The sequence below is a fragment of the Natator depressus genome, chromosome 6 (assembly GCF_965152275.1).
Source record: "Natator depressus isolate rNatDep1 chromosome 6, rNatDep2.hap1, whole genome shotgun sequence".
NCBI classification, from domain to species: domain Eukaryota; kingdom Metazoa; phylum Chordata; order Testudines; family Cheloniidae; genus Natator; species Natator depressus.
In genome coordinates this window covers 36,930,146-36,946,005 of record NC_134239.1, presented here as the reverse complement: position 1 = coordinate 36,946,005, position 15,860 = coordinate 36,930,146, and the positions used below count along the sequence as shown (strand labels likewise).

Genomic DNA, 15,860 nt, shown 5'->3' with positions numbered 1-15,860 from the left:
CAAGGCAAGCTGTTGGTATTCAGCACTTCTGAAAAATCAGGCAACTTTTTTCTGATGCCTTACTGAGCATTTAGGAAGCCTGACAGGCATACGTTTTCAAAATGTTGGCCGTGATGTTTTCCCTAATGCAGTGGTTTTCAACCCTTTTTCATCTGTAGACCCCTAAACATTTTTGAATGGAAGTGCAGACCTCTTTGGAAATCTTAGACATTGTCTGAGAACACCTCGGGGTCCACGAACCACAGGCTGAAAACCACTGCGCTAATGACACTAGATTTTAAGAGATGCTAGAGAAAGATGGTTCTCAGAAAGAGACTGTACACTGGTCTTTACCTCATCTTCAACATCAATGAACGTGCTCATGTCTAGCTCCTCAGGAAAAGTCATGCGATCATTAAGTTTAATCCTGTGCATAGTGGTGTAATCAAAGTCAAACCTCTTCAACTGTAAAGTCAGCAGATATGGAAAATGCAAAAACCGCAGGCCCTAAACAAAAACACAATATCCAATGGGCAAGATTATGTTACATATATAGATAAACACTAACCAATGTAATGTTACACAAATGGTATGTATTTACCTTCCTTGCATCACATTTCTTCTTGCAGCGTTCGCAGAAATACTGATTAGGGCCATCAAGGATCTCCGGCTGAATGAACGCATGCAACGCTTCCTCCTAATAAAACAAGATATTATCTGCTTTTTAAGAACGCTTACTTTTATGTATGTGATTTAGAACATTATATTTATGCCTAGATTGCAAATACAGAATACAATGGTTGCAATATGAAGTATTCACACATTCAAAAGCAATATGAATTATAGAAGTCTAGAAGGACGATACAAAAAAAACACAAACAAAGGTCAGAAGAAACACCAAGTAAAGCCAACCTTTCTGCCCTGCCCCAGGGTAAGCAGTCAAATCATGAATGACAATACATTACTATTAATTATATTTCATTCAGCCATTTGAGGAGTCCATCAAGTCCTGGTTTTGCATACAATCTAAAATGAAATATATCCCTGTTATCTTGCACATCACATGTAGTCACTTCTGTTCAATCAGTTGTTGCATAATTGATCTTATTCCTTACTTTGCTTTGGTTAGCCATCAGCCCCACATCCTTATCTCCACAATTTACAAATGGCTCTTTCCCTTCAGGGACAATACTTTCTCCCATCACATGTCACATTATTCCAAGCACAAACAGAAGAAAGGGACCAATTATTTAGCTCCTCAATGTCCGTTTTGTAGGTGACTGTCTCTCAATCTGCCAGGGGACCCTAATGCTGCTTTAGAGTACGTCAATCATTTTTTCTCCCATCTAAAATAAATATTGAATCTCTACTCCCAGTGCAATGAGAAACAATTGCCATCTTCCAGGGATACATTCTACTTATTAGCACAAACATATGTGGTTGTAAACCAAAAATAGCCAGGAGTCACCTCCAATAGCTACAAGGGAAATGTTTCTAATCCTCCTTTAAATACAAGTTATAGTGATTTCCATCTAGCTTCTCAGTATAGCTGGGAAGTTAAACATAATTAGCTGATAGTTTTTCTCCTCTTTTCAACAAATGTTAAAGCGTGTATAAATGATGCATACCAGAAAATAAATCTGTCAGAACAAAATCTGCTTAAAAAAAATTATTAATTTTAAAGCAGTTCAATGAAGAATCTTATCCAGAGTTATTAAAGGTTAAAATCTTTACCCAGTTAGCATGAAAGCTGAGAGACTGGGTTTATGAACTACAGATGATACTCCGGAGCTATCTGCTCACCTGCAGATATCTGCAATCAAACAGAAATACCATTGGCATGCTGATGGTGTTTACTTTAAAGAGAAGAGGATCAAATAAATATCATAATGATGCCCTGAAAATCATTGTCTCATGATGGAACATAGTTGTTCCCTGAAGTCCGAATAAATAAGAGTGGGCTTAGTTGGGCAGAATAGACTCACCAATTGCAAAATGGCTGGTACAGAGCTTATAAGATTACTATCTAAATCATGTTGTTTGATGGATCCCATTTTGGGAGGAGATCAAGGATATGGGAAGGTCTTCAAAAAGCCTCCAATTCATCCCTTCTCCCTCCATTTCTTTTCTGAGAACTCAGGGAAGCACTAAGAACAAATAACAAAACAAAGGTTTATAGCCCTGCTTTTTCCATATGAACAAAAGTTTTGTTATTATTGTAACAGAAGAGAGACTCTTTACAAAAGGACTGTTCTCCAGACCACGTCTCACAAATGAGATGTGCCAAATTTCACAAAGAGATTGCACAGAGAAAGTTAGTTATCACCATCCTTCACTGTTTTTGTACCCAAACAGAAAAAGGAAAAAAATTAATCACCTCTTAACAACCCTAATAGAATCACAACTCTGAAGCAGGAAGGCTCTTCAGACATGTCAAAACTTTTCAGTAAGCCTGAAATAAACTGTCTATATATTTACTTCCTAAATACTGCAGAATGCCTTTAATCTAAAGGCAACAAAATGTTAACAAATTGGGAAATTTACTAAATGCAGGAAGTTATATTAAAAATATAGCAGATAAAAATAAGTAGGCAGTAAATAAACTGTAAGTCCAAAAGGGATTGCTGTGTTTTGACAGTGGGGTTTTTGGACTGGCTAACAATTCAGAACAAATTAAAATCAAAGCAAAACAAGTCAACAGCCAGCATGTTGAATACCAAACTTAGAAGACAATAAAAACATGGCCTATGGAGGTACTGCTTATGGAATAAATGCCAGCCAGGAATCTTACCAAATCTTTCCATAAGCTACTACAAATCTTTCTGTGGTACTAATTATTTTATTCCAATAATTGCTGTTTGTTACATAGGAGACAAGCAACAGTCTCTATAAAAATATATTCACAATATAAAAAAAAATGTTGCAATTCATTCAACAAACATATGATGTGTGAATGATGGACATAAGTGGTTATGTAAAGTTTATGTAGACTCTGTATGATGTGCAAGTCAACAAGGAACCATACTAGAATATATTTATGTTATGGAGAAAACAGGTGATGCTCCTATGGACCTCCAAAAGTTGAATGAAATATCATGAACGGTAATGTATTCTTGTTAATGATTTCATTGCTTACCACAGGAACAAACAGTGAGATGCACTTTGACCTATGGTTTATTGAAATTGTTGAATAACTTCACTATTATATCACGTTTCCAACTTGTATCATATGTAAGCACTATTGATGTACTGTATGTATAATATACTAAGTTTTCCATCTCTCCTCCAATTTTCCACTATGTAGTCTTTATATCAAAATTACCTCTGATGTTTAGTATAAATATTCTCTACTCCAATTATTATTGTATTGACCAGTCTCCTCTCTTATGCAGGTTTCAGAGTAGCAGCCGTGTTAGTCTATATTCGCAAAAAGAAAAGGAGTACTTGTGGCACCTTAGAGACTAACCAATTTATTTGAGCATAAGCTTTCCTGAGCTACATGCATCCGATGAAGTGAGCTGCAGCTCACGAAAGCTTATGCTCAAATAAATTTGTTAGTCTCTAAGGTGCCACAAGTACTCCTCCTCTCTTATGCAGTTATAATTCACTTACTCAACAAAATTAACTATTGGTACAATGTTGGTTCTGTGTGGTTCACCACGTGAGTGGCATCATATGACCCCTATTTTCAGTAACTGTACTTTTTAGAGTAAGACAATTTATCCATGAGGAAATATTATCTAGCCTGATAGCTATTACACATTTTAAACATTAAAAAAATTGATACCATATACACCGTAAGTTAATATATCAAGAAAACCAAAATATTTTAAAGTTTTCAAGTAGTCTATTTTATCCCAAGCTATCACTGTTTGTTCTTTTATGGTGCTGAATATCATAGTACTTCACATATTAACATATTATAATAAATAGTCCAATCTCATCATTGCCTGAGATAGAAAGGAAAGCAAACTGGAAACCTCAGAGGATGGATATTGGGATACTTATCCTTTTATTTACAGATCATTGCTTAAAATCCAAGCCAGGTCAGTAATGGCAACGTCATTAAAACTGGATAGCTGTTTATGCTTATATAAAATGAGATGGTCTGAATACATCTTCTTTAGATGCCAACTTCACAACATACTTGTTTGCAGTCTCTGAAGAGGAGTCAAGATCCAAGAGTGCTCAACACCTACAACTCCCACTAAAATCAAAGGATGCTCAATACTTATCAGGACTAGGTCTGCTGGGAAAGCAGTATGGAGAATCTTTATCTAATGCCCTACTCCAAGTGTGCCACCGCTAGGGCTGAGACAATCATAGAATATCAGGGCTGGAAGGGACCTCAGGAGGTCATCTAGTCCAACCCCCTGCTCAAAGCAGGACCAATCCCCAATTAAATCATCCCAGCCAGGGCTTTGTCAAGCCTGACCTTAAAAACTTCTAAGGAAGGAGATTCTACCACCTCCCTAGGTAATGCATTCCAGTGTTTCACCACCCTCCTAGTGAAAAAGTTTTTCCTAATATCCAACCGAAATCTCCCCAACTGCAACTTGAGACCATTACTCCTTGTCCTGTCATCTTCTCCCACTGAGAATAGTCTAGAAGCATCCTCTTTGGAACCACCTCTCAGGTAGTTGAAAGCAGCTATCAAATCCCCCCTCATTCTTCTCTTCCGCAGACTAAACAATCCCAGTTCCCTCAGCCTCTCCTCATAAGTCATGAGCAATAGTTCAGCCTCAACAACAAATCATCTTTTGGCTCCTCTATACCAGTGTTTCTCAACCTTTTTGTACTGGCAACCCCCTTTAGACTTTAAACAATTGTGACACACACCCCCATTTCAAAAAATTCTGACCCCCTACTTTAAGCGGGAGGCTTCAGGGCTGAAACACGTAAATTAGCTTGCGGGGGACTCCTATGGCAGGGGACCCCAGGCAACTGCCCTGCTTCCTATCCCTTAACGCCAGCCCTGCTTGTGACCCCCCTAAACCCATCCTGCAACCCCCAGGTTGAGAAACACAGCTCTATACTGTTCTACAGATAGCCAGATAAATTCACTGTCTAGTGCTGTTGTCCATATAGTCATTTGCATCAACAGAAAATACACTTCTAAACTTGAATATTCTAATATAGGTGACTTTATGTTTTCCATTGTCGGTCTATAATTTTCTGTAGGATCTAAATCACAAGCCAGATAGCCATCAGGCCTATATTGCAACACAACTAATTACTGAGGTCTCTGATCTATGTAAATTCCTTATAAATTATATGTATATGCTTTTTCTAAAATTAAGCTCTTGAACAAAGCAAAGTTATTAACCTGATTTACATGGCCTTGGAGCGTATGCTAACAAAACCCTAGTCTCCTAGACACGCATTAATAATGTAAAGCTATACTACATGAAATGAATCAAAGAAAGAAAAAATAAAATCAGAAAAGTAAATAAGGTGTCTTCAAACTGCAAACCTTAAAACAATATCAAATTGAAGACAGAAAATTTAGAATAGTTTTAAATTCTATTTTGATTAGAAAAGAAGGCAAAAAGGAAGTGTAATTATTTGTAATTCTTGGAAGTTCTCCAATATTCTATTTCACAAAAATTTAACACACGAAATTTCCCATTTAAACCTTTTATGCAGTATACTATAGCAAACAGTGGCATAATAAACTTTACTTGACATACTATATAATAACTTTATTTATATCTTGTACATCCATTGTCTCTCTTTCAAAAGTAATGGAAAATCACTTACCTCTAACTAGAGTTCTTTGAAGGTAGTATCCTCCTTAGATCCCCTATCTTGGGTAGTGTCGCCTGCTGCAAGTTCCCTCAGGAGCTGACTAGCAAGGTCTAAAAAGTTTTACATTCCCTTCCACAAGCCCTATTAGCGCATGTGTGAACCTTTTTCTCTCTCTCTCATTGCCTTTTACCTAAACCTACTGAACCATCATCATCTGTGGATCAATGGAGGATACTACCTTCAGAGAATTCCATTTAGAAACAGGCGATTTTTCCTTTCTCCAAAAGCCAGTATCCTCCATATCTCCCCACTGTTGAAGACTACAAAGCTAAAACATCTGCTACAGACAAGACAAATACAGGGTGGAGAATCAACTGCATAGTCAAAAGTACGCATAATTATAAAATAGCTCAAATAAATGGAGCGTGTAAACAAACTGCAACCATGTAACCACCTCAACACAAAAGCTTAAAACTAGTTTGTCTCATAGCATAATTGATACTGATATTCAGCAAATGCTGTGAAATATCAACTGTAATTTAAACTAATCTGAATATTTATCATTAAGTACTTAAGTGTTGAAGCTTCCTGTATACTTGTTTTTTATACTTTTATTGTATTTTAATTTTCCATAATATTCTGTAGCAGACTTCTTCCCTATCAAAGAAAATAATTCCAGAATAATCTGAGACATCAGCACACCACTCAAAAGAGTAGTCAGTGATTAATGGAATTATTAAAAATTGTGTATACACAAAAATATAAATATATAAACACACAAGGACTTAGACTTTCTAAACAGAATTTTTTATATATATATAAAGTCTCTATTCACTATATCAATAAAAAAGCAAAAAAAGCAAGATTCCTTGTTTGTTGTATTATTGAAATTTTCCTGAAATACAGTTTGAAAACAAAGAAAGAAACCCACTTAACACACCAATGTCTGCAACAGCTTGAAACTGCAATTTCAAATGAACCTCCAGTTGGTGTAAGAAGTTCCATAAAATTTGGAAAAATGCTGAGAGGCACTCAGAAAATTTTCTTTACTCCTACCCTTTTTTTAAAGTTATATGATGAATGTCTCTTATCGTTGTTATTACCTTGAAGATTGGTATCCAAAGCTTTAAAATATCAAGTGCCCTATGTAACCGAAGCTAGCCTGGAGATAAAATAATTCTTTCAATTTCTTAACAAAAGAACTGCTAACGTTTTACAACAGTGCCAACTCACTAAATACAATGGAGAACATTAACATTTAAAAAGAAATTTAATAAATAATAAAATATAAAGCAGTTTATAACCCCAATATTTGCCTTGCTTTAAAATATTTATTTCTGAATTCTTTGACTTATCTCCCATTATTTTTAATAATTCCATTAAGTATTTATTTTTAAAACCACAACAGTGGTATGAAACAGTATGCAAATTACTTTTCTTGTGGAAAGCAGGTCATTAAAAATTATTCCCTACATTTTATACATTTGCCAACATCACTAATGCCAGTGCAAAGGTATTAATAAAGAAAACAGAGTCATAATGGAATTTTTATCATTAGAATTACAGAATCCTTGCCAAATGAATAAGGGATGTGTTATTTTTAAACTCTTAAGTTATAAAAACCAACACAGAGACATTAAACTAGAAACCAAAATTCACTAGGTAGCTGCCCTGTTCTTTCACTAAACCTTCCAACAGAGCTAACAAAATCTAACAGAAGTGCTAATAAAAAAACCCCAGCCAATCAAAAGAACATCAGTGATTTCACAAGAGATACCTAGGGCAAATACTCAAAAGTCTATCAGAAAGAAAATAATGAATTATTGTAACCTCAAGGCAGAATAGTTGCATTTCCCCTCCCCTTATACATGCACCAGTAGGACTCATTGAAGGGTTAAAAAAATCTTCTAGAACTTGCTAGCTGGTTCACTGCACAAAGACGAACACCCCAAGATGGAGTATCTAGGATGATACTTACCATGTAAGAAATTATACCACTGTCGCATTATGTATTCTATGTGTGTATGGATGTACTAGCTGTCAGCATAAGAGTACACACCACGCTAGCAAATGCCTGGTTGGAGCCATAAGGTCTGATGACCAATGGAATATCCAGGTAAGTGTCAATTCTCCAGCCCTCATAGCCACATTCTAGACATCTTACATAGTCCTTCAGTTTGCCTTGATACAGTTGATTTATGAGATCAGCCTAAAACAAATGGAGAGATTTATTTTGGCATAGTCTGAAACATCTAAAAAAGGTTAAAACAAAGTATTCCTTTTCTTTAGTTTTACACTGACATCCCTTTTTCCTTACACTTAATTGAAGAGGGAGAGATTGCAGTTATATATTAAACATGTGAAAAATATACATTTTATAATCACAAATGCTACTGGGCAATAAAATGTCCTGATGGTTCCCGTTTTCTACTTTATGTTTACTTTAGAGCACTCTTATCATCATGGTGGTTCCTGCTTTCTACATATAATGCTGTGCTCTAAAGTAAACATTATTTTATAACATTATTTCTTATTACTTAATCACGATTATATTATTTCAGTCCTCATCTGTGTTCAAAAAATGCTGTTAGCTGGTCAGGGGAAGGTACTACAAAGGAATCATTTGCAATTCCCCACTGATGATTGCCTTGAAGGGACGAGTACACCATCTGGATATCCACAGTATGCAGCAGTGCTCTGACCATGGCCATTCCAGTTTTATCTAGAGCAGGGAAAGGGAAGCTGCATAGAGCCATCTATGCTGGCTAAGGGATACCTAGGAATTTCCTCCATGGTGGGGAAACCCTCAGTTGGCCAGTTATGCTGGCCTTCTGCAGTGCACATCAAAACTGAGGATCCAGCTCACTGTGACCAGGACTTAGACCTTTACACACACAACTTTAATTAAAAGAATAAAATCTGTAAATCAATCTCAAAAAATAAATCACATAAGCATCCAGTAAGTCAGCCACTGCCTCAGACAAAGGACAGTGGCAGCTTTTCAATTGTCTTGCAAAACAGTTAACACATGACTACATTTAGAAGACAGTTAAACATTCCTCCAACATTCTTTCCCTGAAAGATGAAGTTTTATGGTAGATTACCTGCTCTGTTTGCTTCCACTTCTGTTCCAAAGCATCAAACATGACTCTACAAAGCTCCTGTACATCATGCTGCTGCCATGCTAGTATAAAGTAAAATTAATCTCATTCAGTGAAAACAAGAAAAAAGAAGTCACACCCTTCTAATATTTTCAATAGCACAGTTATAGATTATATATATTGTTTAAAATAAATCATTTAGTTTTGAGGGTACTGTCAAAGTTCTATGCCTAAAATATGATTACTGTAAAAACTTCCCCTGTAGGGCTTAAATTATTCTAAAATCATAAAATGAGGAAAATTAGCATACATCTTGTGTAAGTTTTGAGCATATGCTCATACAAGTATGAATATACATGTAAACAATATGGAGGTGTTTGTCTGCACAGTTACAGTTTAAGATAGTCTTCCATTATAAACCTGTTTCTGACACACCTCACCCACACTTCCCCAAAACTAAAACAAATCCACGTAGGTTTTTCCCCCAGAAAGTTTAAGGCATATAAAGTCTCATATCATGGCAGGGCAAGTGCAAAGTGCAAAGGATCAGCAGGCCATAGGGCAGAATTACATTGTCCAAGTGACCAACTGTGCGTCCCCAAATTTAATGTGTTTGGAATTTTCTGTATTATTTTCTGTTTAAGTTTAACCTTTGCATTTCTAGGTTGATTTTTGTTTTCTGAGACAGCTACATCATCTTTTATAGGGGTTTTCCTTTAAACAACTGATATTTACAACTTTAATTCCAGCTTAAAGATTTTTGCCAGAAATAGATACTTAGTGTTACAGTTTTGCTTAGAAGCTTCTCATTTTTCATTTTTAAATAGTTTTAAGTTTGATTCTCCCCCCCCCCAATCTTTTTTTTTTTTTTAAAGCAGCTAGAAATTATCTTTCCAATGATCTCAAATACTTATTTAAAAGTTTGAATTCACTCTGTGGATTCTGACCATAAAAATTCAAGAAATCTAAGATGAATTTTCATTCATTGGCCTCACACTACAAAACAAAAAGCAGTTTTAGAAACGAAGTGTCCATTTAAACTACTCTATTGGAACTTGGTTTTAGGTTCTTCTTTAAAATTGTATGAACAGATGTCTTTTTACACCACCATCATCAGTTTAGTGCCCTGACGTGTGTCCTTGGAATAAGCACTAGCCAGAAAACAACAGCTATTAAAATTATTCTAAATTTTCCACATAATAAAATCCAGCATCAAATATTACCCTCACTACTATCCCATCCAAAGCTCCGTGTAACATCTGTTGTTTCAATTGCTCTCTTTTTGCTGGTCTGCAATAAAACAAACAGTCTTTGAAGCTGGTAAGGGATGCTCATCACTGCATCTTCTTCAGATTCTTCAAATTCCCATCTATTAACAAATAAAATATTTGAGTAATACTTCTAAAGCAATTTATTTCACAAAATAGCATTTAAGTTTGAAGAAATTATATTGCCCTTAAATGTTTGCTAAATTGTAGGAGTTAACTCCGTTTGACTTAGCTTAATGAGAATCAAAATTTTCTCCAGGTTTCATAAATCACACTCAGCAGTCAAAAAAAACCTAACCACAGTTTACAACTGTGCCAAAATAGTGTCAATCACTTCAGAATCTCCGATTTAATTGCTGCTATTATGGACACAAGCAACACTTAGGCGTACAACTTTTATAGATAATATTCAACATAAGGGTTGGGTGGTTGTTTTTTTAAAAAGCTAGATGATTACAATCAATCAATCTGTAAGCACCTAGATGCTAACAGGGTGATAAAGTAATAGCCAACATGGATTTTCAAGAACAAATTATGAAAAAACAATATAATTTCCTCCTTTGACAGGGTTACTGGCCTAGAGGATGGGGGAAGCAGTAGATATGATTTATCTTCATTTTAGTAAAGTTTTTGACAGTCCCACATGATCTTCTTGAAAGCAAACCACGAAAGTGTAGTCAAAAGGAAATTATGAAGTGGGTGGACAACTGGATGAAAAACCATACTCAAAGAGTAGTTGTTAGTGGATTGCTGTCAAACTAGGAGGATATATCTAGTGGGTCCTGCACAGGTCTATAACTATGCACTTGGACATTAGAGTGACGAGTATGCTTATAAAATCTGCAGATAACACCAAGTTGGGAGATGTTGCAAGCACTCTGGAGGACAGGATTAGAATTCAAAATGACCTTGATTAATTGGAGAACTGACCTGAAATCTACATGATGAAATTCATTAAAGACAAGTGCAATACATTCAGGAAGGAAAAAATCAAATGCACAAATAAAAAATGGGGAATAACTGGTTGGGCAGTAGTAGTGCAGAAATGGATATGTTAACGGCTGTAATAAAGAGGATGGTGATTGATTGTTCTCAATGTCGACTGAAGGTAGGAAAGGAAGTAATAGGCCTAATTTGCAGCAAGACAGATGTTAGATACTGGACAAATTTTTGAACTATAAGGATAGTCAAGTACTTAAACAGGACAGACAAACACCATCAGGGTGGTCTAGGTATACTTGATCCTGCCTCAGCACAGGGGGATGGATTGAGGACCTCAAGGGATTTGAGGTGGGTGGGGGAGGGGAGTGGAATGGAATGGACCTTGATGACTTTCCAGTTCCGCATTTCTATGATTCTTTGGATGTGTAAGCTTTGTTGGAAATCTTTGCCACACAGTTTGTAAGCAATGCACCTGGATATTCATAGGTCAAAAGCTATAGTTCTATCTTAGTTTAAATTTGCAAAGCTCATCAGATATAGCATATACTCAAATTATAACGTGCATATCTCTGCTTTACAACAACTTCTGCACATTTGCTGAATAATCTCTCCTCTGTGACAACACTATCATGATTGCTTTTTAATACTAAACTAAATATGGCTGCAGTTACTTTTGATCTGAAATGTGCAAGGGCCATGCACTAGTCCATCTTTTACATATTTATTCTTTTTAAACATACAAGTGTTTCAGTTTTTGAAACTGTTTCAAGCCAAATGAAGTGCAGATTTAACTTTATGGTACTCAGGCCATTTTTTAAAAAGCCTCCATTATGAATGTAGTGATTGTAAAATGTTTATACATTCTTTTTAAAAGATTTTAACATTCACTATTAGGCATTTGGATGTTATCAAATATTGATAATTTCAATGTTTTAAAAATATTTCAATATAAATGAAGACATATACAGGATTAGAAGAAAGCTAAAAACCAATTTTGCAAACAGCAGATGAATGACAACTTTATCATCTTAATCCTATGTACTTTTATGCTTATACTCATCTACCCTACAGGAAAAACTAGACAGACTTAAGCATGCCTGATTTGGCTATAGGTGTACTAGACCTTTAGACAAGATCTACTATTGTTATCTAACAGGTTTTTCCATCTACATTTGGAGAAATTGTATTGTACCATTGATGTCCATTAACCACAGCAGAGAACCATCCTAGCCCATGGCTCACCTTGTGGTACATAATGTGCCAGAGAAGATCAAATAATCCCATGCAAAGAAACCATTCACTCCATTTAGGAGGGAAAGCATGATCATAAAACAAGTTTTACTGTGTCACAGATGGATGCTTACATCAAAATTACCCACGACAAAGAAACATCTTAAGTGTCATTTAATGGCAAAAATGTTTAAGCATTATCTATATAGGATCTTATACCGCAGCCATCATCGTGGTATCCAAACACTTTACAAATTAAAGTGACACAAGAAGATCCCTGTGTTGCCCTCATTTCCTCAGAATTTTAGGGCTTATTGGGTTTGATTGGGGTGTTTGTTCTTAAACATGTGATTTTGCTCAAGTTATTGGAGGGAAGCTGAAGACTTTTTATTTTAATTTTAACTTGAAGATGTAGAGGTTCTTGGTCACTCTGATTTCTTCTTGAGCCATGTTCCACAGTTATAGGCCAGTTGCCAAGAAAGATTCCTCCTGGGCACAAAAGTCACTACTTAAAAGAGCAAGGGGTTTTATTTGGAAATAAGGTGATTGTAGATGCAACTTAAAAAAATGTGTTGTTGGCTTTACGTGCATAGGGAGAGCACAACAAGTGCTAACAGAAAACAGCTGTAGGTTCACCTCATGGTTAAAACTCTAGGTAGCCAAGTAACTGAACCTGATCTAGAATAAAAAAAAAAAAAAGGAGAAGAAATTTGTTCTTGAGGCAAGTTCCTTCCTTGTTCTCCTCACAACCCCTGTTCCTTATGTCTACCCACCTTGGAAACAACTGCACTGCCTGCACACCCAAAATAGCCACTGCAGTTTACATGCATTTGCATTTCCATACAGGAGAGATAACATGAAAGAAATTAACATGCCATGCCCGCATATCTATGGCGGGATAGAAGTCTATTACATTAGTTTTCTAAGATGTCAATATTAATGATACAATCTTGTTTATATAAAACAAATACTTACTTGTATAATGCATTTCTAAATTCAGGAGTCATGAAAAGTGTTTGCAATAGGCTGTTCAAATAGCAAGTCATTGCTTGATTTACTAATCCCACATAGCCTAAAAAATATATAAATAAGAGTTTGGGTTGGAAACACAGAACAGTTTCCACACCTGTCAGAAGAAAACTAATATGTAACTGACAAGAAAGAATGATTATAGAAGCAACATTACCACCACCACATGCAGGTACAGTCATTAAAACACCACATTTTTCACCATAAAAAAGTGAAGACATGAGAAGAACTGTTGTGCTAATTATTGCTCAATCTGGGACAGTATTAAAGATGTACAGTAAAAAAGTCATTTGGCATTCAACTTCTCAAATTTTCCTTGAACCACATGAGTATATTTTAATGATATTGTAAAAGATCATTCATTAATATTAAACTAAATGTTCAAGGTTTATACTAGGTACTACTTACGTGGGCACACGTGAAGCTATAACCTAATTTTTTTTTTTTTTTTAATGATTTCCATCAAGAAGGTAATTTACACTGGAGACTGAAAACAGTCCACAATTTGGTGTAATTAAAAGCAAAATAGCAGCTTTAACTGTAGTAATCACTCCCTAAGCCAGGGGTGGCCAACCTGCGCCTGAGAAGGAGCCAGAATTTACCAATGTACATTGCCAAAGAGCCACAGTAATATGTCAGCAGCCCCCCATCAGCTCCCCCCGACACCTGCTGGCAGCCCCACTGATCAGCACCTCCTACTCCCTCCCCGTGCCTCCCACAGTGTGCAGGAGGTTCTGAGGGGGAGTGGGAGGAGCAAGGGTGTGGCAGACTCGAGGGAGGGGGCGGGAAGGGACAGAGCCTTGGAGGAAGGGGCGAAGTGGGGGCAGGGCCCGTGGCAGGGGCAGGGCCCGTGGCAGGGGCAGGGGTTGAGCAGTGAGCATCCCCCCCCGCCCCCCCAGCACACTGGAAAGTTGCCTGTGGCTCCAGCCCCGAAGTTGGTGCCTATACAAGGAGCCGCATGTTAACCTCTGAAGGGCTGCATGTGGCTCCAGAGCCAAAGGTTGGCCACCCCTGCCCTAAGCCATCATCTGAAAAGCACTTTGTGCTGATTAATAACAAATCAATAGCCTTTATTGTCTCTCCCTACGATGTTAAGAGTTACTCGTCTCCTCTCTCTCCTGCCGCATAAAAAATAGCTACAAACTACTACTAAATTCAGTAACAAGTTTAATAGTTTCAAGGGAGATGGGGAGTGAAACGTTTACCTAAATTAAAAACCATCTGAAGTGGCATTAAGGCCAGTTCTGTCCAAACCATGTAACATATATGGGACAAAGTAAAAATTCAATATATTGCTACATACAGTGACATAGAAATGAATTTGGACATTTGCTTTTATGACATTTAATTCTGTATTCTGCAGCTTTAAGTGAAAAGGAATACTTGGGTACAGTTCCCTTCTCATAATACAAAAGGCAACCACCCTTTGCAATGAACAGGAGTTTTTGTGAAAGGAGTTCAAAATTGGGATATATGCATTATATTGTATTTGTTCTCTTACTGTAGCTTTAGCTACCACAACTGTATTTGGATAAAAAGACATCTGACATCAGTTAGCACATGAATGTTTACATCCTATCAGTGTTATGGTATTCAACACCAGAGGTCAACAACAGTCCTAAATTCCGACTACTAATGAGAAAAGAAGGTCTGTTTACTGCAACCTCTCTCACATCACTGATCTCAGTGAAGTCACAAGTCAAGAAAAGTTTCAAATATAGCCTATAAAAGGACAACATAAGATTACCATTTGCATTTACAGCATGATTTACACCACCAGCTGAACACACAAATGCATGAGAAAGAGGGAACAGATGTACTATAATCCCACAAACAGTACTGTCAAAACCAAATTATAAATTGGGGTCTAGGGAAGGGGGAGTGTTGGGAATAACAAGAAATTCAAGAGTAGTTGTGGATTAAAACTTTAAAAGCACACTGGCACCAAGCAATCCCCTCCCCAACCACCCACTAAAAAAACCTGCTTTTGAAGGAACATTTCTTCACACACATTGCAATCCTATTACAGACCAAGAAGGGGATACTTTTGTCCCTTTCCCAAAGACAGTTCCAGTAAGAACTATCAACAGTAGATAAAAAAATATTCTAACATTTTAATACGTTTAAAATAAATGGCTCTTCTTCAAAATAAATTAAGATCCTGCTTACTTAAGAAGCGTTAATATTATTTTAAAATAATTAACACTTTATTAAACAGGTTAAAACGAAGTGGGACAAAACACCATACCTGTCTCTGATTTACTCAGGATAGAAGAGTATGAGTAGTTTTGACAGACATAATCATTGGTACAACCAACAGAGCCTTCTCTTGGTAGAGGGCCTATAAACCTCTCTTGATTACCATCATCTGTCATACCCGATTCCTAAAATATGAATACATTGATTTTTATGTAAAAATTCATTTTCTTAACCCAACTAACTTTTACAAAAGAAGTTAAAACTCAGCTAATATATATCTCATACAAAAGAACCTATGTTAAAAGATCAGTTAGGTTGTAAAGTCAAACACTCAAAGTTTATGAAATGCCTGATTTACAGTTGC

General features: G+C 36.4%; 1 protein-coding gene across 5 annotated transcripts in view; it reads right to left on the bottom strand.

Annotated features, from left to right (window-relative positions):
• Positions 1 to 15,860, bottom strand: part of USP47 (ubiquitin specific peptidase 47) — a 91,606-nt gene that overhangs the window by 49,170 nt on the left and 26,576 nt on the right. For 4 of the 5 annotated variants that reach the window (XM_074955072.1, XM_074955070.1, XM_074955067.1 and 1 more), the window contains 7 exons: positions 15,546 to 15,681; positions 13,244 to 13,340; positions 10,052 to 10,197; positions 8,832 to 8,911; positions 7,787 to 7,936; positions 581 to 676; positions 334 to 486 (listed from right to left, as the gene is read on the bottom strand). In XM_074955072.1, coding sequence (XP_074811173.1) covers positions 334 to 486; positions 581 to 676; positions 7,787 to 7,936; positions 8,832 to 8,911; positions 10,052 to 10,197; positions 13,244 to 13,340; positions 15,546 to 15,681 — 858 coding nt within the window. The remainder of the gene's footprint in view (positions 1 to 333; positions 487 to 580; positions 677 to 7,786; positions 7,937 to 8,831; positions 8,912 to 10,051; positions 10,198 to 13,243; positions 13,341 to 15,545; positions 15,682 to 15,860) is intronic. The other variant, XM_074955069.1, reaches the window with a different exon arrangement.